Below are 27,048 nucleotides of genomic sequence, written 5' to 3' on the forward strand. Positions count from 1 at the left end.
TCTCTCCGTAAAGATAAGGAAGAGGCAGTGGCCCAGGTGGAAATACCTCCTGCTTTGTGCAGCGAGCGTGTTTCAGGGGGAAGAGACAGCTGCTGGAGTAGCCACAGGACCCAAGGAGGGAAGCTCAGCGGGCTCAGGCCAGAGGGAGCTAGGTGGGAGGCGGTTCCTTCCCTTCGCTGTGGGCCCTCTATCCAAGTGTGCCATTTGATTGCATCACCCCTCCTCTCCCGGGAGGTGACAGGCTACACCCCCAAAGGCTTGAAAATGCAGAGCTGGCAAGGTTCAGGTGAGGCAGCAGCTTCTGCTCTGGGAAATGCATTCATCTCCACCTGACCCTCAACTATTTGGGGAGACTAAAAACCACAAAGCCTGGGGCTGTGCAGAGCCCATGCCCGCTAGCCAACACCTCCTCCAGGGCCCTCAGCGGGGAGAGCAGAGGGTCTGAGCCTGGCATCGGGGTCCTCCCCAGGCTCAGTGGTTGTGCTCTTGGTTGAGCCAAGGATCCTGACAGCCAGTCCCTCCCCAGGCTGACTAGTGGGCAGTACAGTTAATGCTGACACTGCATCCAGACCCAGACCTCAGGAACAAGCACAGGGTACAGTCCTGTGGCATCAAAACCCTCAGTGATTTCTCATAGCTCACTTTAACCAGGTTTGGCAAAAACAACAGGTTTATCCCCACCCCAGAAATCACTGAAGATAGAGAGCAGACCTCAAGGCTGCTTTCCCACACAGATGGGGCAATCTTCACATGAAAGCCCTTCATTTTGCCTGCCAGGTTGGCTTTTCAAGTTATTAATGAATTTTTTTATGTCCTTGTAGACTCCTGCACAGTTCATTAATACAATTAATAGTGATATTAATGGAATCGGCAATACAACCAAAATGGGAGCACACGGGCTAATGGGTGACATCTGAGGTCACCTCCAATTAACAAGGACAGGCCACAGTCATATGTAAGAGAAACACTGAAGTATTGACTGCACTCCCAGGAAACGTCTACCATTTGAACATGTTTTGATTTACAAAAACAGCAATGTAAGATGGTTCCTCCTACTAGCTTTTTATTCTGAGCAAGGCTCCCAGGATTCATTTCATACAATTAAAAAAAAAATGAGATTGCAAGGCAAGATTTCCTCTCCCACAGAGTCAGTGATGGCCAAATAAAAGAAGAGATAAGACAAGACTTTAGTGAGTGAGGAGTCATAACCCAAGCATGAAGGAGCGTGCCTGCCTTCCCATTATCTTGACCACACTCGCGATATTCTAGCCAGTTAGCAAGACAGGAGCCAAGCTGGCTGTACCATCGAGCCACTCGATAGGGCAGGGTTTTAAAATGCACAGTGGGACCTCTTGCCGGTTGCACTTTCCTTCCTATCTTCCTATCCACCTGTCATAAAAAAAATCATATGGATGTCCATGTAAGACAGGAGTTTCTCAGATATTTGATGCTGATCAAAACTCCAACCTCTTGACCACAGTCCCCCACGGTATTATTCGAACACATCTCTGGAGTGGTCTACAGGCTAGCTGCCCTGGGACATTGGGTCACATTCTACTCAAAGATTGTTACATTTACTGATGACCAAAAGCTTGTGTGCCTCCAAGTGTCAGCCTATTTCTGTGTCACATTCTAAGGCAAAATTCCCATCGTTATTAACTGAATATTTGTGAAATCATGGACAGCACATTCTAGCTTAGTGGATGCTCCCGTTAGAAATGTGAAAGGGTGGGTGGCTTGGAGGTCACTTATGCATGTGAGAACCTGATGCAGAAGGCTGGTTCCTCTAGGAGCAATGCTCCAGAAAGTAGCTTATTGTGGAAAGTTCAGTTTATCCTTCATACACTCCATCTTTCTATATGTCAACCATTTGGGGTGACAGGTGTAGGAAGGGAGGATACCACTGATTCTGTGACAGGGAAAGGGTGACTTTCAGAGGTGACACCCTGTCCCACAGCGGGTCCCGTGGCCAGGACCCACAGCCACGTTTGCCTAGTTCTTACCCACCATGCATTAAAGTTACCTCCTCTCTCTGAAACAGAGACTATGAGGATAATTTAAATTCATCCCAGTGACTCAAATCGCCAGGCCACACAGAAACACTTGTGGAATACATTGCTGTCAATTTTCCCCAAATTCCAGACACCTCAAGTGTCTGCCTGTGTACTCCTGCCTGTTATACCTGAATGGTTTTTGGTTCCCGCCCCTTCCACCCTGCCCACAAATATCAGGCTGTCAGCTCCCATTTTCGAGCATCAGTTTGCCTACTTTTAGCTTTTCCTTTTACTAAAGACTTAAGGCTTTTATAAATTTTATTTTATTTTACTTTATTTTATTTTTAAAGATGTAATTATTTCAGAAGGAGAGGGAGGGGCCAAGGGAGAGAAAGTTCCAAGCAGACTCCATGCAGAGTGTAGAGCCCGATATGGGGCTCATTCCCAGGACCCCAAGATCATGACCTGAGCCAAAACCAAGAGTCAGCACTTTACCAAGTGCACCACCCAGGTGCCCCCTTGAGGCTCCATTTTAAACTACAGCAGATAAGAAAACCTGTATTCCTTTATCCCTTTACTCACGTCCTTGGGACCGAGATCCTTCTAATAGATGCAGCTCTTAAATAAAATGCAGAGTGTCAGAGGCTACAGAGTAGACTCTAAGGTTGTGGTAAAGGTGGGTAAGAGACAGGCATATGAACAAGTAAAGAAAAGAGAAAGAAACACCTATCACGAGAGCTGCAAGAGTAGGAGCAGAGAAGCACGGACGAGGGGGTCAGGGATGGTGGCCTTTGCGCTGAGATCTAGCAGAAATGAAGGAGCACGTCTCCTTCTTCCAGGAGGAAGAGCTGCTGGGAAGGAGGCCGAGGTGGAGGGCAGGCAAAGAAAGGGACAGGAGGCCCTGTGTGTGCAGAGGACAGGGGGAGCACAGACCAGCAGCGCGGGATCCCCCAAGGCCTGTGCTCCCTCATTCTAGCTGCACCATGAAAGGGTTTTGACCCAGAGACTGACTTGATCTGGTTTGCTCCTTCCTTCCTTCAGTGCCCTTTCAGGGCTGGCCTGTTGCTGCACTGGATGAGCTGGGAACAGGGACAAGGAGGCCCCAGCCAGTGGGGAGGCCAGAGAGAAGCCAGGTCACCACACAACCTCGTGGGGAAACCACAGGGTCACTGAGCCCTCTTGTGGGTGGGAAGGAAGGTGTTCTAGAGGCAATGGTATTTTATCTGGGATCAGAGGATGAAAACCAGTTCACTGGGCAAAGGGGGCATGTGAGGGGAGAGAAGCAGTATGTCCCAGATGGGGGAAACAGAACATGTGTAAAGGCCTGGTTCTAAGAGGGTGCACAATGGCCTCAAGATGAGAGGGATTTCAGCATGGCTGGATCAGGAAAGAAAGGGAAGGAGGGAGGGAAAGAAAGGGACATAACCGAGGATAGGGGTTGGGGAGGGGGGAATGCCGTAACAGCAAGAGAGAACACATAGATAGACAGATAAATCTCATAATGCAATCATCCAAGTTGGGATTTTCTTACCAATTAAATCTTGACAGTAGGCATACATGGGGCAGATATTACTATCTGGCCCTTAATACTAGGGGGACGTATGCCTTCTAGTTATTAATAGGGAGTTTACCCTTATCCCATGAGCAACAGGGAGGCAATGAAGGAAGATAAGCAGGGAAGGCACAGAGCAGCTTCGCCAGGACCCTCTGCCTCCAGTGCAGAAGCAGATGGGCTGTGGGGCAGGACCTCAGGCAGGGAATTCTGTATGGAGGCCTTTGGTGGGAGGCAGGGGAATATGGCGCCAATGGGGCGCAGGACCAGGAGAGAGGACCGGGAGCAGAGGTGTGAGAGAGCCTGGAGACTTTGAAGAGGAAGAATCAGTGGGATTTGGAGACTGAGGAAGGGACCCAGTGAGACTTGGAGGTTTACATTTTGGGCATCTGGATAAACGTGGGAACCATGCCCAGGACGGAGAATGCTGAGAGGAAAAAAGTGTCTCCAGATAGTTCTGCCTGCCCTGTTCTCCTTACCCAGTTTCTTTCCCTTCAGTGTCAGCTAATACACAATTTGCTTAAAACTGTGTGTCAGGTAAAAGTCAACAATCTCTGAGAGTTGAAGGGGCCCCACAGAGGTTAAGTAGCTTTTCTCCCCCACTGGAGTCTAAGTAGTGATTGGATCTGTGTTCTCTGGGTGAATGATGTGTGAACATTTATGATAAGATATCTGAGGGCATCTGGGAAACTACCTCCTATGGTCTCTGGGTTTGATCATTGTTTATCTCTGTCAGCCCAAAGCCCCACGGAACTTGATACATCAGGACAGGACACTAGAGAGGAAGCTCTAGCCTCGGGAGGAGGGTCATCTGAGTGTTCGATGGAATGCTGAGATGAAACACAGGCAAAGCTACCAGGCCTGAACAGCTGTCACCAGGCAAATCAAGGTATGGGCACTAGAGGACAGAGTTTATAAAAGGTAGTCTCCATATTGTTTCCAGGCTAGGCACTGGGGAAAATGGCAGGAGCACAACCATCAGCTCACCACCACTAAGCAACCACAGGTCAGCATTTTGCTTCAAGAGTCACCTTGTTAGGGGAATGGTAGAACCAAGACTACTGGATACAGACACATACAGACACACACACACACACACACACACACACACACACACACATGGCTTACAGCAGACCTGCCGTGTGCAGCCACAGAGAAGTTCAAGATAAAGAACTCAATGGACTCCCATGCAGAGAGAGAAAAATGGTGGACAAATGTCTGGATTATCGTTCACAGGCACGTGGTTCAGCCCTTTCTATTAGGGAGGACACTGCTGCTGAGTAAGGGTATCTCATCACATAGACATCGCCAACACATTGTAGTCAGTGGCTTTCTCTTACAACCTATATCTGAATGAGGCTTTCTCTCTACGCTAAGACTGTAGTAGAAGGAAGTAGTGTTGAGCCATGTGAGGAAGTGACCCTACCTGCTCAGATAGTGAGGGGAGTGGGAGGATAGTATCTGGAACACAAGATGGATACTAGTGATGGGCTTCTGCACACACTGATTGCGTCCACCTGCCCAAATCCTTCACACTACTCTGCTCCATCTCTCATTCTCTACCCACTCAGCTGACTGTAAGCATCTGGGCCCAGGACTCCAGATGTGCAAGTTGGGAATAACAATGGAAATAACCAGGAGAATCAAATGAGAAGTATTTTCTGAATTTTAAAATGCTGTATTATTGATGGTACTATTTTTTTACCCACCACGATTCACAATATACAGCCACATCTTCTTGCCCTTAAGTAGTTCTCCGCTCACACAGAATTAGAAAATCAGCAATCAGTGAACTGGCTAGTCTATTCAAGTAAAAAAAATCAGTCTAAGGTTCAGATCTGCCCAAACCTTCACTGACCATAAAAGTTAAATGAGAAGAGTAAAGGAATATGACACACTCTACTCTAGCTCTCAAATACCAATTTCAGTGTGGCCACTCCAGAAAAAATTTAACCTGACTATAATGTATGTTCTTTATTTAATAACAGATTTCTCCTTCTAGTCTTGGCCACAGTCTAGACCAGTGATCAGCAAACTTTAGCCCATGGTCCATATGAACCTGTGCCAATTTTTGTAAATAAAGCTTTATTGGAACAGAGCCTTGCCCTCTTTATGATGTATTGCCTATGGCTACTTTCGTTTCATAGTATCAAAGCTGAGTAGTTACAGCACGTCCCGCATGACTCACAAGGCCTAAAATATTTACTATCTGGCCCCAAACAAAAAATGTTTGCTGACCCCTGATCTAGATGCATATCAGGAACTCACCATCAGCACACTATACTACAGTGGAGATTAACACAAAATGTTTGTACTATATTAATGGTTTTAACCCAAACTATGTAGTAGTAGTTTGACTATTTTCAAACAAGTGAATTTTACCAAATAACATAAATATGTAATAAGATATAAAGGGGGAAATAGTTGAGCACGATTTCTAGGACACATTTCCTCTAGAAACAGTCCTTAGATCCTCATTTTGATAACTTTAACTCTACAAGGCTACTACACGAGGAATATGGAAAATTAGTAATAGTATTCTAATTCATGTAAACCCACAAGGTGATATGGAATTAAAATATGGCTAGATCTCTTCCCCTTGATAAGCAGAGATCGGTTCATTTTCTTTCTTTTTTTTTTCCCAGAAAAACCTATCTGGTAATTAGCAGAAGGGACATTCTTACAAGCACAGGGAAACAATTGGGTTAGTATTCATAAGCCTACTAGAATTTTTTTTTTGTAAAACATCTGCGTTAATTTCAAGAATAAGAAAGTAATTATTAAGAAATATTTTAATTCTGATTGTAAAAAGGGGATCAGTGTAGACATTTGCTATTCAATGGGTATAAAGTTTCAGTTATGCAAGATGAATAAGGTCTAGAAATCTGCTGTAGAACAGCAGGTCTATAGTTAATCTAATTACATACCCCTATTACTCTTTCATGGTAACATACATAAACATACCTTATTCTTTTTTTTTTTAAAGATTTTATTTATTTACTTATTTGACAGACAGAGATCACAAGTAGGCAAAGAGGCAGGCAGAGAGAGAGGAGGAAGCAGGCTCCCCACGGAGCAGAGAGCCCGATGTGGGGCTCGATCCCAGGACCCTGGGATCACAACCTGAGCCAAAGGCAGAGGCTTTAACCCACTGAGCCACCCAGTCACCCCAATAAACATACCTTATTCTTGTTTAACATTGCAGGGAGTGAAGTTATATTGGATCTGGAAGAATTTATTTACATTAAGTTGTTCCAAATTTTTCTCTATGTGAGTTATTTCTAAAGTACTCATGACATTTTAAAAGCAATGCAGTTCTCACTACCTTTTGTTAGTATTGAGTTGAATAAAAGTGGGTTGGTGCCTGTTCTCTCTTGGGATGTGGGCAGCCAACACTCAGTGATGGGCAGAGGACTACTTCCTGCTTACAGTTCATCACATATCTCTTACCTCTGTATCAATGGCATGTACACTAGATGCCCCTAACGCCATGGGTGGCAAGTCTTAGAATGTAGGGTGCCTCTTTTGACAGAACTCAGGATAGAAAAAAGCAGGACTGTGAAAAACCCAGAAACTCAGATGTGTACTTTTGTCAGTTCACAGAGGTTCAATGTCTCTTGATTCCACAGGAAAAGATCAAAACTGCCAAGGAAGTTGAGAGTTACGTGGATTGCTAAGATTGGTTGATTTTGCAACAAATATTCACACAAGAATCTTAAACAGAGCCATGAAATTCAGTGAATTTCAGAACAGCTTCATTATAAAACCGGGGAAAAACCATAGCACCCTCCTTTCTCCCTTCCCCCCAGAGAGACCACAGAGGTTCATTTTTAGGTCTGATGAATGGTTCAGAAGGTCTGAAGTAGATTAGGATGAGAGTTTACTCATTTGAATTCTATATTTGAGCTCCAGGCTCACTCAATTTGTCATGGTTCTTTTCTTCTTAAAGAAAAAAAAAGTCAGTTATCTGGTACATAAAGCAACAAAGTAAAATTCTCTCCAGACAGTAAACAATACCTTTAAAAGACAAAAACAAAAACTTAGAACCTGGAGATCACTTGTTCAGGGATGATGTGTCATAGGCTATTTCAAGCAAAATCACAGGAAATCTTTGAACCAGGACAATTTAGTCTGACAGAGGCCAGCATCTTTACCCTAACCTTTTCTTCTAGTTCACGACACACTGAGATGCCCCCCTCTCCTGTTTTCAAGTTTTTTAAACGAATTTTATCAAATACTGTTTTACCTAAAATTACCTAGCTCTGATTTTTCGGGAGGTCACCAGAATATTATAAAACCAGAGCATGATACCATTGAACTAAAGGTACATGACGTAATAATCCCCTGTGTCACTTCCCAGAAGTCCTTTCATTAACTGAAAGTAACATTATGGCAGCCACCAGGGAAACGTCACAAGATGAAAAGGGATGGGTAGGAAAGGATCTCGGTTATTTGGCTGTCAGGAGAGCTTGTCAGGATACACACGGACAATTCTGAGTGAAGGATGAAGGCTCCCACAGGATCCGGCATACCGCAGTCAGAATTACTGAGCACAGAGGAAGGAAGGCTAGCGTCACCGCGCACTCCGCCAGTTCCGGACAGGCTTATACAGAAGGCTACAATTCCCCGTGCCCCATTTCACAGACAACACAAGAAAATGGCTTCCAAGCTGCCATTCTGGGGATGTGACCTTCACTCATGAGGACGGCCAAGGCCGGAATCCGATCATTTCACCCACAGTCTAATTCAGAGTGTGCTAGTTATATTGAAACGTATTGAATGGAGCACTGGGTGTGATGCATAAGCAATGAATTTTGGAACACTGAAAATAAAATAAAATAAAATCTAAAAAAATTGTAATGAGCTTCATGCTTTGTTTTTAATGTTTTGTGGATCTTCTGTTGAAACAAACAAAATGGAAAAATTTGATTTGCAACCAGAAGCCTCCCCCAGGTGGCCCATCAACTCCTTCCTTCATGCATGAATGCTTCCCCCAAGCATCTCCCTCCTAGGTCCTGGCCTGGGTACGCAGAGTTCTTTCCTTCGGGAATACCAAGCAGCTCTTCCAACACAGGCCTGCCTTCTGGCCACAGTTACAGACACCTGGCCTAGGCTGCTAGCTGGGCTGCTCCACACTCTGGAGATGCGGTTATGGGTCCAGGATGGGCATCTGGCCTCGCAGAACCCATCAGAGTCCACAGAAGGCACATAGGGGAGGCAGCTGGGGAGAGGGGGGTGACCCTCGACATCATGTGTAAGGTGTGACGGATACAGTCTTTCCACCCGAGGACTTTGCAGTTAGGCAAGTTGATGTAAATTCTCATTTTGCTTCATATGAACTCACTAGGCTTTGTCACATGACACCAAGTCCTCAATATACACTGCCTTAACATCAGTTTGATGATAACCTGGAAATTGGTTCAAAATAGCCAGAGGAGGGGCGCCTGGGTGGCTCAGTTGGTTAAACATCTCCCTTCGGCTGAGGTCATGATCCCAGTGTCCTGGGATCGAGTCCCACATTGGACTACCTGCTGTGCAGGGAGCTTGCCCCTCCCTCTACCTCTACCTACCCCCCATCCTCCCCCACCTGGCTTATGCTCACTCTTTCTCTCTCTCAAATAAATAAATAAAATCTTTTTAAAAAAATAGCTAAAGGAGCACACCTTGGTTTTTAAAATGTCCCAATGTTTCAATGGAAAATAAATGTTTGTCTTCTGAGATTTCTTCCAAATTAAAAGGCCCATAAGGGGCACCTGGATAGCTTAGTTGGTTAAGTGTCCAACACTTGGTTTAGACCCAGGTTATGATCTTGGGATCCTGAGATCAGACTCTATGTGGTCTCAGTGCTCAGCATGGAGTCTGCTTGTCCCTCTTCCTCTGCAACTCCCCCTGCTTTCTTTCTCTCTCTCCAGTAAGTAAATAAAATCTTAAAAAAAAAAAGGGGGCCCACAAGGTAAGACATGAAACTCTCTTGCTATCAGAAACTGCACTACTGTTAGTACTTTTTAAAAGATAACCAAAGCATCCTAAATTTGATTCACACTGATTTGATAAAGTCCCTTTTAAATATTTCCACATAGATTTCAGATTATTTTTAATTCAACTCTCATTTTAAGGTAATTAGAGATCCATAGCCATTGTCAGAATAACAGAGAGACACCACAAACCCTTCACCCAGCATTCTCCAATTACATCTTGCAAAACAACAGCACGACGGGGATGTGGACACTGACACAGACAAGAGACAGAATGCATCCCCCACCAGAAGGATCCCTCCAGCTGCCCTTCTATTAGCCTTTCACCCCTTCCCGTTCCCACGCCTCACCCCTGACCATAACTAATCTACTCTCCATTTCTATAATTTTGTCATTTCAAGAACAAGTATATGAATGAAATCATGCAGTATATATTATTTGGGAATTGGCTTTTTTTTTTTTCTCAAGATAATTCCCCAAAGATTCAAAGACTCATTCTGTGGGAGGGAAATACCACTTTGTTTAACCAATCACCTCCTGAAGGATATCTGGGTGGTTTCCAGTCAGGGGCTACAATGAATCAAAGCTGCTATGAACATGCGCATACAGGTTTTTGTGTGAACATTAAGTTTTCATTTCTCTGAGATAAATGCCCAAGAGTGTGATTGCTAAAAACACAAAATAACTACATGTATGGTTTTCTGAGAAACTACCAAATGTTTTCTAGAATGGCCATACCGTTTTGCATTCCTATCAGCCTGGTTTCTCCATGTCCTTATCAACATTTGGTGTTCTTTTATTCTTTTATTCCTTTTTTTATCCTAGCCTTTCTGATATCTCATTGGGGTTTTAATTTGCATTTTCCTAGCTGAGGCAGATTATTTGTCTTTGCTGTTGAGTTTGAGTTATTTGTATATCCCTATATGCTCACTTTTTTTCAGATATGCGGCTTGCAAATATAACATGGGAGAAGATCTTTGCAAGCCACATATCTATTCATCCTTTCATCAGGGTGTTTCACATGGCAGAAGGTTTTTGGGTTTTTTTCCCCCTGATATTAATGAGATCTATTTTATCACATTTCCCTTTTATGGATTGTGCTTTTGCTATCAAGCCTAAGAACTCTACTTAGGCCTAGATTCTAAAGATTTTTTTCCTATGTTTTTTAAAGAGTGTCAAAGTTGTCCACTTTTATTTAAGTCTTTGGACCATCTTAGGTAAATTTTGTTCAAGTGGGGAGGTTTGGGTCAAGGTAGTTTTTTTGTTTGTTTTTTGTTTATGGATGTTCAATTGCTCCAGCACCATTTTTTAGAAAATGGTATTTTTCCTCCATTGAATTGCTTTTGCACCTGTGTCAAAAATCAGCTGGGCATATTTGTGTGGGTATATTTATGCACTTTTCTTCTACTCCACTGATCTATATGCTTACTCCTCCATCAACAGCATACTGTCTTGATTACTGTAACTATATAACAGGCCTTAACATAGGATAAATTGATTCCTCCTACTTTTATTCTTTGTTTTCATGTAGTTTTTCTATTCTAGGTCCTGTGCCTATCTAAATTTTAGTCTACCCTTATCTATGTCTACAAAAACCTTGCTGGAATGATAGGAATTGCATTACACTTATAGATCAATTAGACAAGAATGAACATCTTGACTATAATGAGTCTTTCTATCCATGAACATGGTAAGTCCTCCCATTTAATTAGGCCTCCTTTGCTTTCATCACATAGAAGCTGCATGTTTCATTAAGTTTATTTCTTTGGAGCAATTGTAAATGGTATTGGTTTTTATAAATTTCCATTTCTGTGTGTTCGTTGTTAGTATATAGAAATGTGGCTGGTTTTTGTGTGTTGATCTTGTATATGTGACTTTGCCTAACTCTGTTATTAGTTCGGGTTTTGCTTTTCGGTAGAGTCTTGGGAATTTTCTACACATACAATCATATCATCTGAAAATAGGGAGAGTTTAATTTCTTCTTTCCAGAACTGTATGCTATGTATTTCTTTTTCTAGTTTTATTGTACTGACTAGAAATTATAACACTCTGTTGAAGAAGAGTGGTGAGTGTGGACAGGCTTACAGGTTCACGATCATAAGACGAAAGTTTTTTAAACCTTTACTGTTAAGTTTGATATTAGCTGTAGGTTTTTGTAGATGGTCTTTACCAATTTGAGGAAGTTACTTCTGTTCCTATTTTGCTGAGTTGTTTTTTTTTTTTTTAAACCATGATTGTGTGTTGGATTTTATCAAATGTTTTTTTCTGAGTTAATTGCTATGATCATATGATTTTTCATCTTTAGCCTGTTGATATGGTGAATTACATGGATTGATTTGACACCAGGGTCAAGCCAGTCTTGCATATTTGGAATAAATCCTACTTTGTGGTGTTGTATTATTCTGTAGAAATAGATAAATATTGTTAGATTTGATGTGCTAAAATCTTGTTGAGGACTCTTGCTGTAAGGGTCCTCATGAGTACCTTCATGAGGGTTATATCTGATAGGTTTCTTTTTCTCATCATGGTATCTCCCCTGCCAGGAAAGTATAGCTTTCTTCTTTCATACTATTTTTCTATGGTTTATTGGGGAACCACTAGCCTCATAAAATTAGTTGGAGGGATTTCCCTCCTCTTCTATTTTTCTGGAAGAGATTCTGTAAAATTCATATTAATTCTTCTTTAAATGTTCAGTAGAGTTGTCCAGTGAAACCATCTGGAACTTGAGTTTATTTTTGGAAATTTTAAATTATGAATTCAATGTCTTTAATATTTATAGGACTATTCAGGTTATCTATTTCATCTTGGTTGGATATTGGTAGCTTATAGTTTTTAAGAATTTGGTACATTTCTTCTAAGTTATCAAATTTATGAGTGTAAAGTTATTTGTAATATTCCCTTATCCTTTTAGTTACCTCAGTTTTGTAGTAATATTCTGTTTCATGCCTATTGTTGATGACTTGTGATTTCTCTCCTTTTATGTCAGTTTTTCTGGAGATTTATTAGTTTTATTAATAAATTTTTTGGAAGGACCAGGTTTTGGTGCCATTGATTTTTCTCTGTGGTTTTCCTGCTTCAATTTAACTGATTTCTGCTCTTTATTATTTCCTTCCTTCTGCTTGCTATGGGTTTATTTTCCTCTCCTTTTTCTAATGTCTTGTGGTAGAAAGTTAGATTACGAATTTGAGGGTTTGTCTTTTTAACATAAGCATTTAGTGCTATAACTTTCCACCTCAACACTGTGATGGCTTTGTTCCACATATTTTGATATATTATGTTTTCATTTTCATTCAGTTTTATATTTTTAAAATTTCCTTCAAGACTTCCTCTTAGCCCATGCATTATTTAGTAGTATACTTAATTTCTAAGTGTTTGGAGATTGTTCTGTTGACTTTTTGTTCTTGATTTCTCATTTGATTCCGTTATCAACAGAAAACATGCTCTGTATGATTTCACAACTCTGGGTAAGTTATTAAGGTTTGTATTTTGACCCCAAATATTCTTTATCTTGGTTAATGTTCCACGAGTGCTTGAAAAGAATGTGTATTCTGTTGTTGTTGGGTAGAGTGTCCTCTAAATGTTATTTAGATCTTATCAGTTGATGATGTGGTTCAGTTCTTCTATAACCTTGCTGACTTTCTTTTTAGTAGTCTATTAGTTACTGTCTGTGAAGCGTACAAGTCCCCAACTATAATTGCAGGTTTATCTATTTCGGCTCTCAGTTCTATTAGTTTTTGTTTCATGTATTTTGAAGCTCTGTAGTTTGGTCCAAACACATTTAGCTTTGTTATGTCTTCCTGATGGATGGGTTCTTTTATTCTTATGTAGTGTCCTTCTTTGTCTCTAGTGATAGTAATTTTCTTTGCTCTGAAGATGACTTTATCTGATATTGATATAGCCACTCCTGATTTAAAAAAAAAAAAAAGTTTGCATAGTATTTCTTTTCCCATCCTTTTACTTTTGACATACCTGTGTCATTGTATTTTAAGTGAAATTCTAGTAGTCAGCATATGGTTAGACTTCCTTTTTTAAGTCCACTTGCCAATCTCTGTCTTTTAATTGCTGTGCTCAGACCATTTACATTTAAGATAATTAGTCACATGTTAGGGCTTAAGTCTGCCAATTTATCTTTTTTTTTTTTCCTATTCATTTCCTCTGTGTCTTATTTCTTACATTCTCATGAATTACTTGTTAAGTACATTTCCCCCTGCTATCTGAAAGTAGAACATTCTTATGGAACTTATCATAAACTGAAATGGCATAAAGCAAAGAAGCAATTACCAGTAACTCATATGGAAAAATGGTTGTGCATTCCTGGACCCAAAAATAATCTCTCTTAGGCTTTTCTGATACCTTAGGACACATCTTGCTAAGTGACGCAGAAAATAAATGGAGATAAAGCACAGATGCTCACAGACACAGTTCAAAGCCATGGAGGCTTCATTCTATGTTGTAGAGTGTGGTTCTTGGGGAAGGAGCTTGGCAGGGACACTGTCACTGCCCAGGGTGCATCCTGCCTCGATAATGGCTCACTGCAAAACAAATGCTGGATGCTATTTTTGCTTTTTGCCTTTTTTCCATAAAAGTGAAAATCCTGTTCATCTATCTTTCAGTTAGCAAAAACAGGTGCTAATGTAAGTCTTTTGTGAAAGCAAAGTGGTATAAAGTGAACTTTCAAAAACTGAGAGATACCCATATGCATTCTCTCACTATTTCCTTAATGGTTGCTCTGGGTGTCATACTGTAAATATGGAATTTATTACAGTCTACTGGTATCAGCATTTACCACTTCCAGTAAGAGGTAAAAATATTATTTCTAATTAGGTCTTTTTACCCTCCATACTTTTAAAATATAATTGGCTTGTTTCCTCAGCAACAGTGGGCTCTACATCAAACAATGCTACAATTTTTGCTTCGAATATCCAATAGGACTTAATAATGTGATAATTAGGATACTCTATTATACTTCCTCCTATTTTTACCCAGTCTGATATTCTTTCCTTTTTGAAGTTTCAAGCCTTTTTCTGTTTTTTTCCTTTCTATTTAGGGAACTCCTCTAGCCATTTTTTACAAGTAGATTTGCTGGTAAGACATTTGTATAGTTTTCCTTCATCTGAATATGTCTTTATAACCCCTTCATTTATTAAGGATGTTTACACTGAATATACAGTTGTTTCCTTTCAATACTTAAAAAAAAAATGTTCTGCCACTTCCTTCTGGCCACCATGATTTCATTCATAGGAGAAGTCTGCTGCCATTCAAATATGTAGTCTAAGCAATGTGCCTTTTTTTCTCTGTTGCTATCAAGTTACTTTTCCCCCTTGTCTAATTATGTTTGTGATGTGCCCTGCCATGGAGTGACTCATGTTTACCTATTTGAAATTTGTTCAGCTCTTGAATATATATGTTTATGACTTTCACCAATTTTAGGAAGCAGGAAGTTTCAGCCAATACATCTTCAAATATATATCTAGTCCTGATCTTCCTCTCCTCTCCCGGGACTTTTGTGATATGAATATTAGCTCTTCTGTTATCATCCCACATGTCCCTGAAACCCTGTTCATTTTGTTTCAGTCTATTTTCTCTCTGCTGTTCAATTGGATAATTTCTATTGATCTGTCTTGGAGTTCACGGATTTTATCTTCTGTCATCTCCACTCTACTATTGAGCTGGTCCAGTGAGCTTTCTATTTTGGTGACTGTATTTTCCAGTTCTATAATTTCCACTTGGCTCTGTTTAACAACTTCTATTTCTTTCTTGAGAAATTTTCTATTTTTTTTTCATTTGTTTCAAGAGAATTCCTAATTGCTTGTTGAAGCAATTTTATAATTTCAACATCTGATTCATGTCAATATTGGCTTCTGTTGATTGTCTTTTCTCATTCATGTTGTGATTTTTCTGGTTTGGGGGAATGACAAGGGGTTTTCTATTGCATTCTGGGCATTTTGGGTTTTACATTGTGAGACTCCAGATCCTAAACAATCTTGTTCTTAGCCATTGGTCTCTGTGTTGAGCTGAGGGTCAAGTGGGTGGGGTGGGCTGGAAGGTCAATTTATCATTCAGCCCTGCTGAAACTGTGGAGGATTGCTCTATAGTTGTTCCACTGGTGTCCGTCTGGAGTAGGAAAGGTACTTTCACAAAGGTTTTCTGTTACGAGGTTACCCCTTTCCTGGTTGTTTGGCTAGAAGGAACAGGCTTTTCTTCAAAAATTTTTTAATTATTATTTTTTGGTCTCTGCCTATTGTAGGTACAGGAAGGAGGCTTCTGGAGTGCTCCATTCCGACATATGGTGGAAATCAACAAGAGACCCAAGGAACACAGGTACATGTCTTTAGGTCAAGGCAGCTCACCTTGCAGCCTTCCTATAACTGGGTGTAGGTTTCAATCCAGGGTGTTTTAGTTGTAAGGGAGAGAATATGATTGGAATGTGGCTAATCCCCATTGGCAGAATCAGATGGCCGGGTAAATTTTTGTATTCAAAAGCCCTCCAGTCTTTAATAGCCATACATTTTCAAAGACAATTTTAAATAAATGCTCATTCCACTTTCCCTAACACTTTTTTTTTCCTTCATAAGACCTCAGATATCTAATTGTCACACTGCTCCCTGTTTATCTGGGATGCAACCTGAAGGGCGGTTTTGATCATTTAAAGCATCTTTTCTATTTCATGTTTCAGACATGATCACTGAACACCTATCTGAGGCTTTGGAGGATATTTCAAGGCTACACTATTGGGAAAGGGGTGGAATACAGACCCAGGCAATGATCAAACAAGGGGAAGATCCCTAGGAAAATTCGGTGATAAATTTTAAATAATTTAAATTATTTAAAAAGATAAGTGGAGGTCTAAGTCATTCTTTTCTACCTTACCCCACAAAATGACCATGAATAAACATTCTCTAGATACACTTGTTCTTTGAACTACCATGTACTTCTTTCTCCCTCCAAACATAAAGCTTATTATGGTATTTCTTTCCCCTCAAATTGAAGCTTGGATATTAACTCTGGTATAATTTTTCTTTCTCACTTTGTATTCTAGCTGGAAGAAATTTCTCCCAATCCTCTGCTGGTCACTCCCTCAGAGATGCCCAACCAAATGCTTCTACCATTTGCACTTAAGATAGTACCAATGCCACTCCCTGCCCCTTTGAGCCAACAGGATCTCCCCAGCACAGGCACAGTGCCTCACAGGAATCTGCCTTGCCACTGCCCTCAGCCACCTCATGGGAGCCTGCTCTTCAGGGGGAGGAGCAGCCCTGCATGGCAAATATAACAAAGCAAAATGACATAGAGTGGCAGCTCTGTGTCTCAGGAGGTGTGATATTGTTGGGGCCACAGCCACACCTTCGACCTAAATCGTTACCCGGTCCTGTAAGGGGTGGTATGGTGGTAGCTGAGGTGTTTTGCACTAACAAGTTTAAAGATGGCTAAGGGGAGGGGCACCCAGGTGGCTCAGTTGGTTAAGTGTCTGACTTTTGATCTCAGCTCAGGTCACGATCTCAGGGTTGTGACATTGAGCCCCACATCAGGCTCTGCCCTGAGCATGGAGTCTGCTTAAGGTTCTCTCTCTCTCTCTCTCCCTCTGCCCTTCCCCTCATACTTGTGTGCTCTCTCTCTCTCTCTCGCTTTCTCTCTCTAAAAAAAGATAAATAAAAATAAACAATGAATATGGCTAAGGGGAAACAGATTTTATTGAAATCTGTTCAGTGAATTTTCCTAGAATGCTCCAACTAGAAGGACAATTTCTACCCCGCTTCCTAAGGTCCTCCTTTAATACATCTTCATTTTGTTTCACAATATTTATATAGCAGGCAATGCTTCAGAGCCTTAGATATATAGCAGGGAGCAGATATCATCCTTATCCTCATAAAGCTTACCTTCCAACCAGGAGACAAGTTACCCCAATAGCCATCTCAAAGATTATTTAATCAATTATAGTAAGAGCAACTCAAGAGATTTAGCAAGTAGGCTCAATTTTCTTTGAAATCTCAGCAAAAGCCATAATCTTTCAATGGTGTCAACACAGGTATCAGGTGTAACACAGGATGTGCACAGAGCAAGGAAAAAAGTAAACAATACAAGTATTTCAGAACTATGGAGCTTCTGCCCTCCATGCCATTATTTTATTGCAAGGATTTTATTTGTGCCTCTTCATAACTGTCCTATGCACTAGGGTTCCAAGGCCCTCAACAAAAGGCCAATACTTTGATGAGTTTCTAAAAACTAGAATGGAATTACTGTCAGCCAGCACTGTGAGGGGGACGAGACCATGCCCCCACCCCTGATTCCCCTGCCTGGCGGCAGGCCCTACCTCTTTGTTTGTCCTGTCAGCTTGCACCAACGTCCCATTCAGGCAAGGTTCCACGTAGTGAAGCTCCTCATTATACTGCAAAGAGATGAAACAGCCAAGAGGACACACATAATTAATCACTTGAGGTCTACTAGGTAATTGAAGGATACATGCAAACAAACCAAAATGCAACAGAACTATGGGCTCAGTTCATTCACTTAGGTGACTTTCTCATTGGTGCCCTTATATAAGATTGTGCTGAAGCACCGGATAGTCCTCTCTTGTTTGAGGAAGAAAGTTCTAGAGCGTGTGCTGGTAGATGGCAGTGTTAAGGGCAAACACAGTTAACTGACAATCCTTTAGGGGTGACTCCGAACACTGGGGCTCTGTGGCCATGCTGGACAGTGTATGACCCAAGTGGGACCTAAAGAGCATCCCAGACTTGGGCGAACACAGCTGCAGCCCCTGTCTTTGGTTTTCTGGAGCACAAGACCTGTGCGTGGGTTGCACATGAGTGACCAAAGAATGGAGAAAAGGAGAAGCCTTGGTGTTCCCCCATCGTTCTGGGAGGCTCTGTGGCTTTTGGTGAGAGCACTACCCACGAGCCATGGCACCACCTTCCACACAGGCCAATACCAGCCGTCCTATTAGTTTTTATCCAAGAATACCCAGAATATGACCATTTGTTTTTGTCCAAAGCTAACAACAAGGAAGTGGAAATTTAAGTATGATTCTCTGCACTGGAGCTAGGCTGGGTCCTTCTAAAATGCCAACCAGGTCATGCCACTTCCTGCCAACCCATTCACACTTTCCACTGCTCTGCAGATAAACCTTCTCAGGGTATGGCAGGGCTCTGGACACTTGGCCCTATTGACCTTTCCAAATTCACTCACTCATTAGCTCTCCCCAGAAACTTAGCACCAGCCAGCCCTGATTCCCTTCCTGTCCTCTGGGCTATCCCATCTTCTCCTCCCACACAGGACCCTCTGTCTGGAGTCTTGCTCTGGCATCTCCAAGCTGACTCTTATCCATCCTCCGGGCAAGTTCATCCCTGCCTCTTGTCAGAAGATGCCTCTAGTGTAGCTGAGGCTCCTTTCCTGTAAACTCCCAAATTCTGACAGCCTGGTGCCTGGATCCCTTGCCATGGGTAGGCCCACATTGTCAGGGTCCATACTCGGTTCCTCCATGTGTTGCCTGTGACAAGTACAGGGCTGGGCCTGCAGTCAGTGCCCAAGAACAAAGTGTTCAATGCATGTCATCACATTTCCACTCCAGCTATCAAGAACCCAGCCCAGAGCTCCAGAGAAAAGGAACCAGAACCAACTCTAAAAGCTCCAGCTCCCCAACAAAGTCTGGCTAAGAAGTTCAGATTTCAATTGTGTGCACCGTGAGGACCACAGAGGGCTATGTACAGGGAAGTGAGTGACTAACAGGATGAGCGAAGGCCCACTGCTCTGGGCACACTACAGGGACAGACTGAAGGGGGCCAGACACGCAGCTGCTTGAACAGTGACAGAGACACAGCCTGTTTCAGTGCTAAGGTGCTGGCTAAGCAGGCGGGAGCAGTGATAATCATGACCTCAGCTCACTGTTACTGAGCACTCACTTCATCTAGGCACAGGCTAGACTTCATTCACAGCATACCTTAACCTCACATGGCAAGCCCTTCTAACCACACCCCCTTTACAGATGCAGAAACCAAAGCAGAGCAAGGATGATCACCTTGCCCCACATCACTGGGGAGTCTACAAGGGGTGGAGTCCAGATACAAACCCAGACAGTCTGACCTCACAGCCAATGACCTCAGGACCTCAAAGCCCCCGATTTGTCCTCTCTGGCCCCCAAAGCCTCTATGCTTCTCATCAGTCTGACTTTGGCTCCCTCATTAGTCTTTGTTCTTGGTCACACAGAGCATTTGAAAAAATTACAGCTCCATGATCATATAGCTTGGATCTCCTCTGAAGAGGCATGGAGGAAAAACATGTTTATGTGATTCTGGAAATTAGCAATTGACAAGCGGGAGCATGACTTCCAGTCAACAAATGGGACACCATCTGAGGGTTCAGGAAGCATGTCACAGTCCAATCTGAAGAAGAACTTCTCCAGGGTTCTCAGTCCATATGGGGCTGATGCTGGAAGTTGCTGGAGAAAAAGATAGCCATTCCCCTGTCCTCCACCTCCCTTGCTGACGGAGCTGGTCAAGGGTGACAAGATGCCCATTCCTAAGGCCGGAAGCAGAAGCCAGTCAGAACCACTCCCTCCTCCTCTGCTGGCTGCATGCTTACCTACCCTGCCCTGAAGCTAGGGGTGGTCATGTGACCCATTCCCAGCCAACAAAACATAAGGGGTGGTTTTCTGGGCAGTTTCAGGGAATTTTTTTTCTTGCCATTAGAGGAAAACTCTTCTCTACCCACTACGTTCCTTCCCTCCCACTTGGGACACACCTCACAGTTCAGCAGCCATTTTGCAACCATGAGGTGACAAGGTTAAGCCTGGAGAGCAACACGCAGAAAGACCGAGCTGCTGAAGCATCAAACCAAACCTGCAGCAGCCCTGCTCCCATCCATGACATCATGAAACACTTGGTTGCTCTGTACCCTGCACTCCCAAACTTCCCAATTCCATTTGCCGGGAAAATTTTAAATTTTATCTACATTCTAATATACATATGCACATAATATACATATCTAATATACATTATCAATATTGATCCCTGGGGTTGCAGAACTTGAGCTGAGAGTCAGGACCCTCAGGTCCATGTTCTGCCTCTGCCACATACTTCCTGTGTGGCCTTGGGAAAGCCACTGAACCTCAAGTCCCCCTATCTTCTCCAACGGAAGGTGCTAAATGATCTTCTGTTTACCCTCCAGGGACTCCTGCGAGGGTCCCACGAGGCAACAGACTAGAAATTGCTTTGCTAGTACGAAGGCCTGTACACGTGGGGGGACTGCCGCGGGGGCTGGAAAAGAAAGAGGACCAAGATGTTCTTGCCCTCATCAGGGAGGAACATGTGCAGTAATCAAAACCATGCTCCCCATCACTGTGTGAGCTGTGGCCACAGTGGAGGAATCTGCTCTTCTGAACCCCTGCCAGCTTGTTAGTGGCATCATCCAAGCTTGCAGTTGACTAATTTCCCTTGACTGCATCAGGATAAAGCTATGCTGAGCAATCTGGTCTGGATCACCAGAGGGAGTTGGGCTCAGCCGTCCCTGCGAGGGAGCGGTGCGCACAGGGCGGCTGTGCCAAGGAGGCCCATCAGCCGTGCGTGCTCACCATGCTACCCTGTGCTCCTCCCTAGGGGAGCACCAAAGGCACCCTGGACGTGAAACTGTTTCCAAGTTCCCAGCAGCTCTCCATTTGGAAACCTTCCAGTTTCTACATTTTAATGGATGTTCTCTAGATTTCCACTTTGTGAAACAATGATGCAGGATGGCCATATCAATTCACAGCTGACGATCTGATCTCCTCCAGCCCTAAGATACAGTAGCCCGATAAACAGCTCTCCTTCATCCCTATGTAAACAATCAGATATTAGTTGTCTAAAAAAGGAAAGGATGCAGTGCACACCATCCTCACTGTCCAGGTGGAATTTTCTTCCACCATCTGCTTTTGCTCCATCTCACTACCAAGAATGAACCCTAGAGAGGGACTCAGTCATCTCCGTCTCCACTCTGAAGTGGGTGGTCCTTCCTACAAATTTCTGGGAAATGGGAAGAGTCTCCTCACAGGACAGGAGAGGGCTCAGGCATCCCCAGAGATGGTCCAGCCAGTCCACCAACCACTTGGTAAGAAGATGGGCAAAGAACATTCACCCCTTCAAGAGCTAGGACTGCCACATGGTCAACGTCTGTCTCCTTCTCCCTTTCTTCTTTCTGGTTGGCTCTCCTCTTCTGATCCACACAAAGGTAGAGCAGTGAACCTAAAGCAATGGAGGCAGGCAGGCCTGGGTTCAAATCCTGGCTCTGTCATACACCACCTGCGTGACCTTGGCCAAGGCCTCTCTCCTGAGTCTCAGGCTTCGTGTTGAGGACTGTTGGACTTTGTGTTGGAACTGTAACTGAGCTTCTATTGTGAAGTCACCGTGAGGATGAAACGAAGTAATTTGGTGAAGTGTCAACACAGAGCTCGTCATGTAAGAAAGAGAAAGAAGGCATCTGGATGCACATGCACAAGGAAGAAAGAAAATATATATGCAATTGTCATGTGTGCTAGCTAGAGAGAAAGACCAGCAAACATGCCCTCCACCTGGAGCTGGCATTTACTAAGTAGGCAGGGCATGGTGAGGACAGGGGTCATGTGCCCCTGACCACCTCTGGAGAGTACAGACTCTGCCCTCACTGGATGGAAGTGATATACCCATAGACACGGGGGACTGTCTAAATAGCCAAGACAGAAACCACCAGGGTGTGTGGCTGTCCACTGTCCCACTCTATGCCACACTCTGAACCCTCTCAGTGACCAGGTCTTCAGCAGACATAGAGTCAAGACAGTGCATCCAGCTTACTACCAAATCCCCTCCCAGGAAGGATCTGCCATGGAGCTCTTTGGTCCTTAGTTTGCCTACTGAGTATCAACTAAGCACCACTATATTCAGGGACATAAAACACTGGCTAAACTGGCACATGACCTTCACTGGGGAACGATCACGAACCACTCTCTCCTACATTTCTCCATAGAAGAATATGCTCATTACATCTAAAGATAATGGCTGTTTTTCCTTTTCATGATTAAAAAGTGCTCATCTAGGATGCTACCATGGTCCATCCGAAAAGCAAAAGCAGACTTGAGGTAAACTCATGATCTTCAGGGATTAGATTACATCCCACCCGTATCTTCTCTCGGGAATTATCCCTCCCTCTCTCCCACGCCAACCACACAACTCTGCACTCTGACAGCAAGGACACGTCGTCATCTGCCTTTTCCTTCCTTCTGTGAAATCCTTGTAACCATTCCCTACATCTACCGTTTTAAGGACATGCCAAAATCCTCAATGGGAATTTTAATGATAATCTAAAATAGGAAAGCCAAGCTTCAAGTTTCATTCAATGAATGGCCAGAACGTGTTGGAGAAGGCTCTAAACACAAAGAAAAAATGGGCTGGGCTCACCCACCAAGGCTCACACAAGCTTTGGCATTGGTGTAGTACTGTGTCACATGCTGGGTCACGTAAATTAAAGCCTAAAGGCCAAGAGTGAAAACCAGCTAACTCTGGGCTCTGGGTGATGGTGAGAACTCAGCCCCACTTCAGGTTGGAAGCAGTGGAGTTTTCAGAACTAACAAGAAGACCATTAGTTGCCTAAGAAAGAGGTTGAGGGGAGACCTAAGAAGGGAGAAACTTTCGGGGGACATCCCCACAGATCACCCTGCAACTGACCCCTCCATGTCTCCCCCTGTCTGTAGATGAAGTCCCAATTGTTCTATGTGGCTGACCAGACTTGCTGGGTCTAGCCCGCCTCCCTCAGTCTAGCCCTTCCTTTTATCATCAACCACTTCCACGTCCACTCCATCTCCCCCATTCACCTCCAACTCCAGTAAGTCCAAACAATGAACACCTTTCAGTCAATCCAACCAGGCTTGTACTTCCAGGGGTGGGTGGGGAGGAGTGACACCACCGGCAAATAGCCCGTTCCTCCTGTAGATGCCCCCAGCCCTGGTGTTCCCTGAGTCATCACCTTTTCCAAGAAGCCATTGCGGAGTCCCCGGCTGGTTACTTGCCCTCCCTGCCCCACCCCCCACTCTGCAGTGAGCACCAGCTTCTCACTTGTTCCCACACCCAACACTCACACACACAAAACCTCAAGTTCCATAGAGGGGGAGGGGGAACAACCTGTCTTCCTTATTTACAGAGGCAGCCCTAGTATAATACTCAATTCTTGGCATTGAACAGAATTTGTTAATGAATAATCAGAACAAAGAAATGAAAAGAAAAGTTATAGAGAAGATTACAGAGGGAAAAGAAGAGAAACAAAGCCTAGACACACACACAAATTGACACAGAAGGAAAAAAAAAAAAAAGAGACTCTCCACCCCTTTCAAAAAACAGATAAACAAAAAGTAAATGAAGTAAGTGGGGACGTTATAGAGAATCCTAAGTTCAAAAAAAAAAAAAAAAAACCAAAATAACAAAACAAAACAAAAAGCACATAGAATTAAAGTGCTGGCATGCTCATGCAATGCAAGAAAGTGATGTAGAATTACTGGAACCCCATTAAATATTTATATGGTTTTATCGGTGCGCTTTTGATTAAACAACCTTTAGAATGAAAATGTGTAGGGCTTATGTAACGAAGCAGATGAACCCACAATATTTTCACCAACACAGGCATCCCAGGGATCTTCTGCATTACAAAAGCTTCTTGTGTAATTTGAAACACGACTGGACGTAATTAGTATACAGAACAAATGAGCACTGCAAGAAAATACCATCCTCATACTTTTAATACGGAATCGATTACTTTAAAAAGCAAATCCATAGCAGACAAAGCACTGGAGAAACGGTTCTAAAGAAAATCCTGCAAATTAAAACCAGGGCACCAGAAAGTTCTGGGTTGAACTAACAAATGATGCTCCTCTCTGTTCAGCTCTGCACAAACACAGGCTGTAGGAGGCATTTAAATTGATTTAACAATATCGGTCCAGTTAATACTGTGTTCATTTAATGCATGGCTTAGGCTTCCGTAAAATCATTTTTCAAATTTCAGCATCGGACAGAATTAGCACCCTCATTTTTATGATAATATTGTTAATTTAATGCATGGCTTGTAGTTAGACTTCAAAGCAAATCAGAAAAATATGCCTTTTCTCTTGTCAGTGACATCTCTCTTCATGCACCAGTGGTTTGACCTTAAATTTTAACTTCGGCTGCACAAAATCACTCTCATATTTCTTCTATTCTTCTATAATTCAATCATTTAGTTCATCAGTCTTAGACTTTGCAATACCCTGCCCATGAAAGCTAAAACAGTTTTTAACATTATCGTTTCATGTTTATTCTCCGGAAAGACCTGAATTGGAAGCTTTACAGTATAATATATAAGATGCATCTAGTCAATGAGCTTCACACAAACATGCAAACATGCAAAAATGACTGAAATGGCCAAGGAAAGGCTTTTTCATTATTTACCCCCCTCTCCTCCCCTCCCTATTACGGCCCTGAATACCAAGACGCAATGATGAAGTACATTTGTATAAACAAATACCTACAACACACAAGGGCTTCTGCCATGGAAAAACAAGAATGTATTCTTTACTTTCTCCCTAAAACTCTGAAATGTCTCCTCACACATCTACCCAGCCAGCAGGAGAAAGCTGACGGTGTAATGAAGGGTGAAATGATAATGTCCTCTCCCGTAAATGGAATCCGGCCGACAAGAACAATGCCCCTCAAACAGATTTCCAGGGCATTCTGGACAGAGCTTCAGACCACCCATCCCCCTGCCTTTATAAGAGACTGCAGTAGGTTATCCCTCTAGACGGAGGCAAGTAACCATTTAAATAGGCACAAAAACCCACATACACCATATTACCAGAGCAATGTTGCCAGTGTAGAAATATAAGGTAGTGGCAAAAACAGCAAACAAACAAACAAACCACCATGATGTGGCAAGGCATCACTGGTGAAACATACTCAGCTTTGAGAAGAGACAATTCCAGGGAATACACATGGAAATCCACCAATTATCAACCCACTATCTAGAATCGTCAATTGATGTAATGGACTGCTTGTGCACCCCTCCCCCCAACTTCATGTTGAAGCCTTATCCCATGGTGTGGTGATATTTGGAGATGTGGCCTTTGGCAGGTGATTAGGGCTAGCTGTGGTCATGAAGGTCCAGGCCTCATGATGGGATTAGCGCTCGTAGAAGGAGAGACATTACCGAGCCTACTCTCTCTCTCTTTCTCCCTCCCTCCCACGCAGTGAGAAGGGGGCTGTCTACAAGTCAAGAAGGAAATCCTCACAGGAAACAAACCCTACTGGACCTTGATCTTGAACCTTCCAGCCTCTACAACTGTAAGAAAATACATTTCTGTGTGTCAGCCACCCAGTTTATGGTATTTTGTTAGAGCAGGTGGAGCTGATTAATATAGGGATACATTGTTTCATTGTGCTTCCCAGATACTGTGATTTTTTACAAGGTTACTTTTTAAAGGTTGTGGCAACTTTCTGCAGAGCAAGGCTATTGGCACCATTTTTTCAATGGTGTTTACTGACTTCGTGTTTCTCTGTCACATTTTGGTAATTCTCAAATATTTTAACTTTTTCATTATTATATTTGTGATGGTGCTCTGGGATCAGCACTGAAAGCTCAGATGATGGTTAGCATTTTTTAGCAATAAAGTATTTTAAAATTCAGGTGCATACATTATTTTTAGGCATAATGCTACTGCACATGTACAGACTACAATATAGTGTATACATAACTTTTATACGCACTGGAAACCAAAAACTTCATTTGTCTTACTTTATCAGAATACCCACTAAATTTTGGTGGGCTGGTTCCAAAGCTGCCATATCTCCAAGGTATGCCTGTATGCTTTCTGAGTGTATAAGCATTACACCAGCCTACTTAAGGGACATCCTCATAATACCTAAGTATGTGCATACCCTTTGGGGCAGCAATGCCACTTCTAGATTTTATTCAATAGAAGCATACCCAACACTACAAAAACACACGCCCAAGTTCATTCTCTGCAGCACTCTCAAGTGGAAAAGAGACCCATAACAGCAGGATACCCAGGAAAGGAGGACTGGTTAAATAATAAACGTCAACTAGAGGTGATGAAATGCTCTGTTCTCGGGGCACCTGGGTGGCTCAGAGGGTTAAGCCTCTGTCTTTGGCTCAGGTCATGGTCTCAGGGTCCTGGGATAGAGCTCCGCATTGGGCTCTCTGCTCAGCGGGAAGCCTGCTTCCTTCTCCCTCTCTGCCTGCCTCTCTGCCTACTTGTGATCTCTCTCTCTGTGTCAAATAAATAAATAAAATCTTAAAAAAAAATAAAAGAAATGCTCTGTTCTTCAAATATACTTGCTTATGATATGAGTATAGAAGCAAGTTGCTGAATATCCCAGAAAATAGGATTCTATTGCTGTGGAAAAATTATGTATGTTCATATACATGTTAGAACTTGGAACAATGGCAAACAGCAAAGGAAGGGGAACTTTTCAGAGTTGTTTAAAATTTTTGCATATATTGCCTATAATAAAACAATCAATGTATAAAAGTTACTGTTAATTAGTGG

The 27,048-nt window shown here is 42.8% G+C and overlaps 1 protein-coding gene across 4 annotated transcripts in view; it reads right to left on the reverse strand.

Moving 5' to 3' along the window:
• CACNA2D3 (calcium voltage-gated channel auxiliary subunit alpha2delta 3) overlaps positions 1-27,048 on the reverse strand; it is an 880,032-nt gene that overhangs the window by 443,073 nt on the left and 409,911 nt on the right. For all 4 annotated transcript variants that reach the window (XM_047691716.1, XM_047691706.1, XM_047691725.1 and 1 more), the window contains exon 9: positions 17,833-17,907. In XM_047691716.1, coding sequence (XP_047547672.1) covers positions 17,833-17,907 — 75 coding nt within the window. The remainder of the gene's footprint in view (positions 1-17,832; positions 17,908-27,048) is intronic.

This window comes from Lutra lutra, chromosome 1 (assembly GCF_902655055.1).
Source record: "Lutra lutra chromosome 1, mLutLut1.2, whole genome shotgun sequence".
Lineage (NCBI taxonomy): Eukaryota > Metazoa > Chordata > Mammalia > Carnivora > Mustelidae > Lutra > Lutra lutra.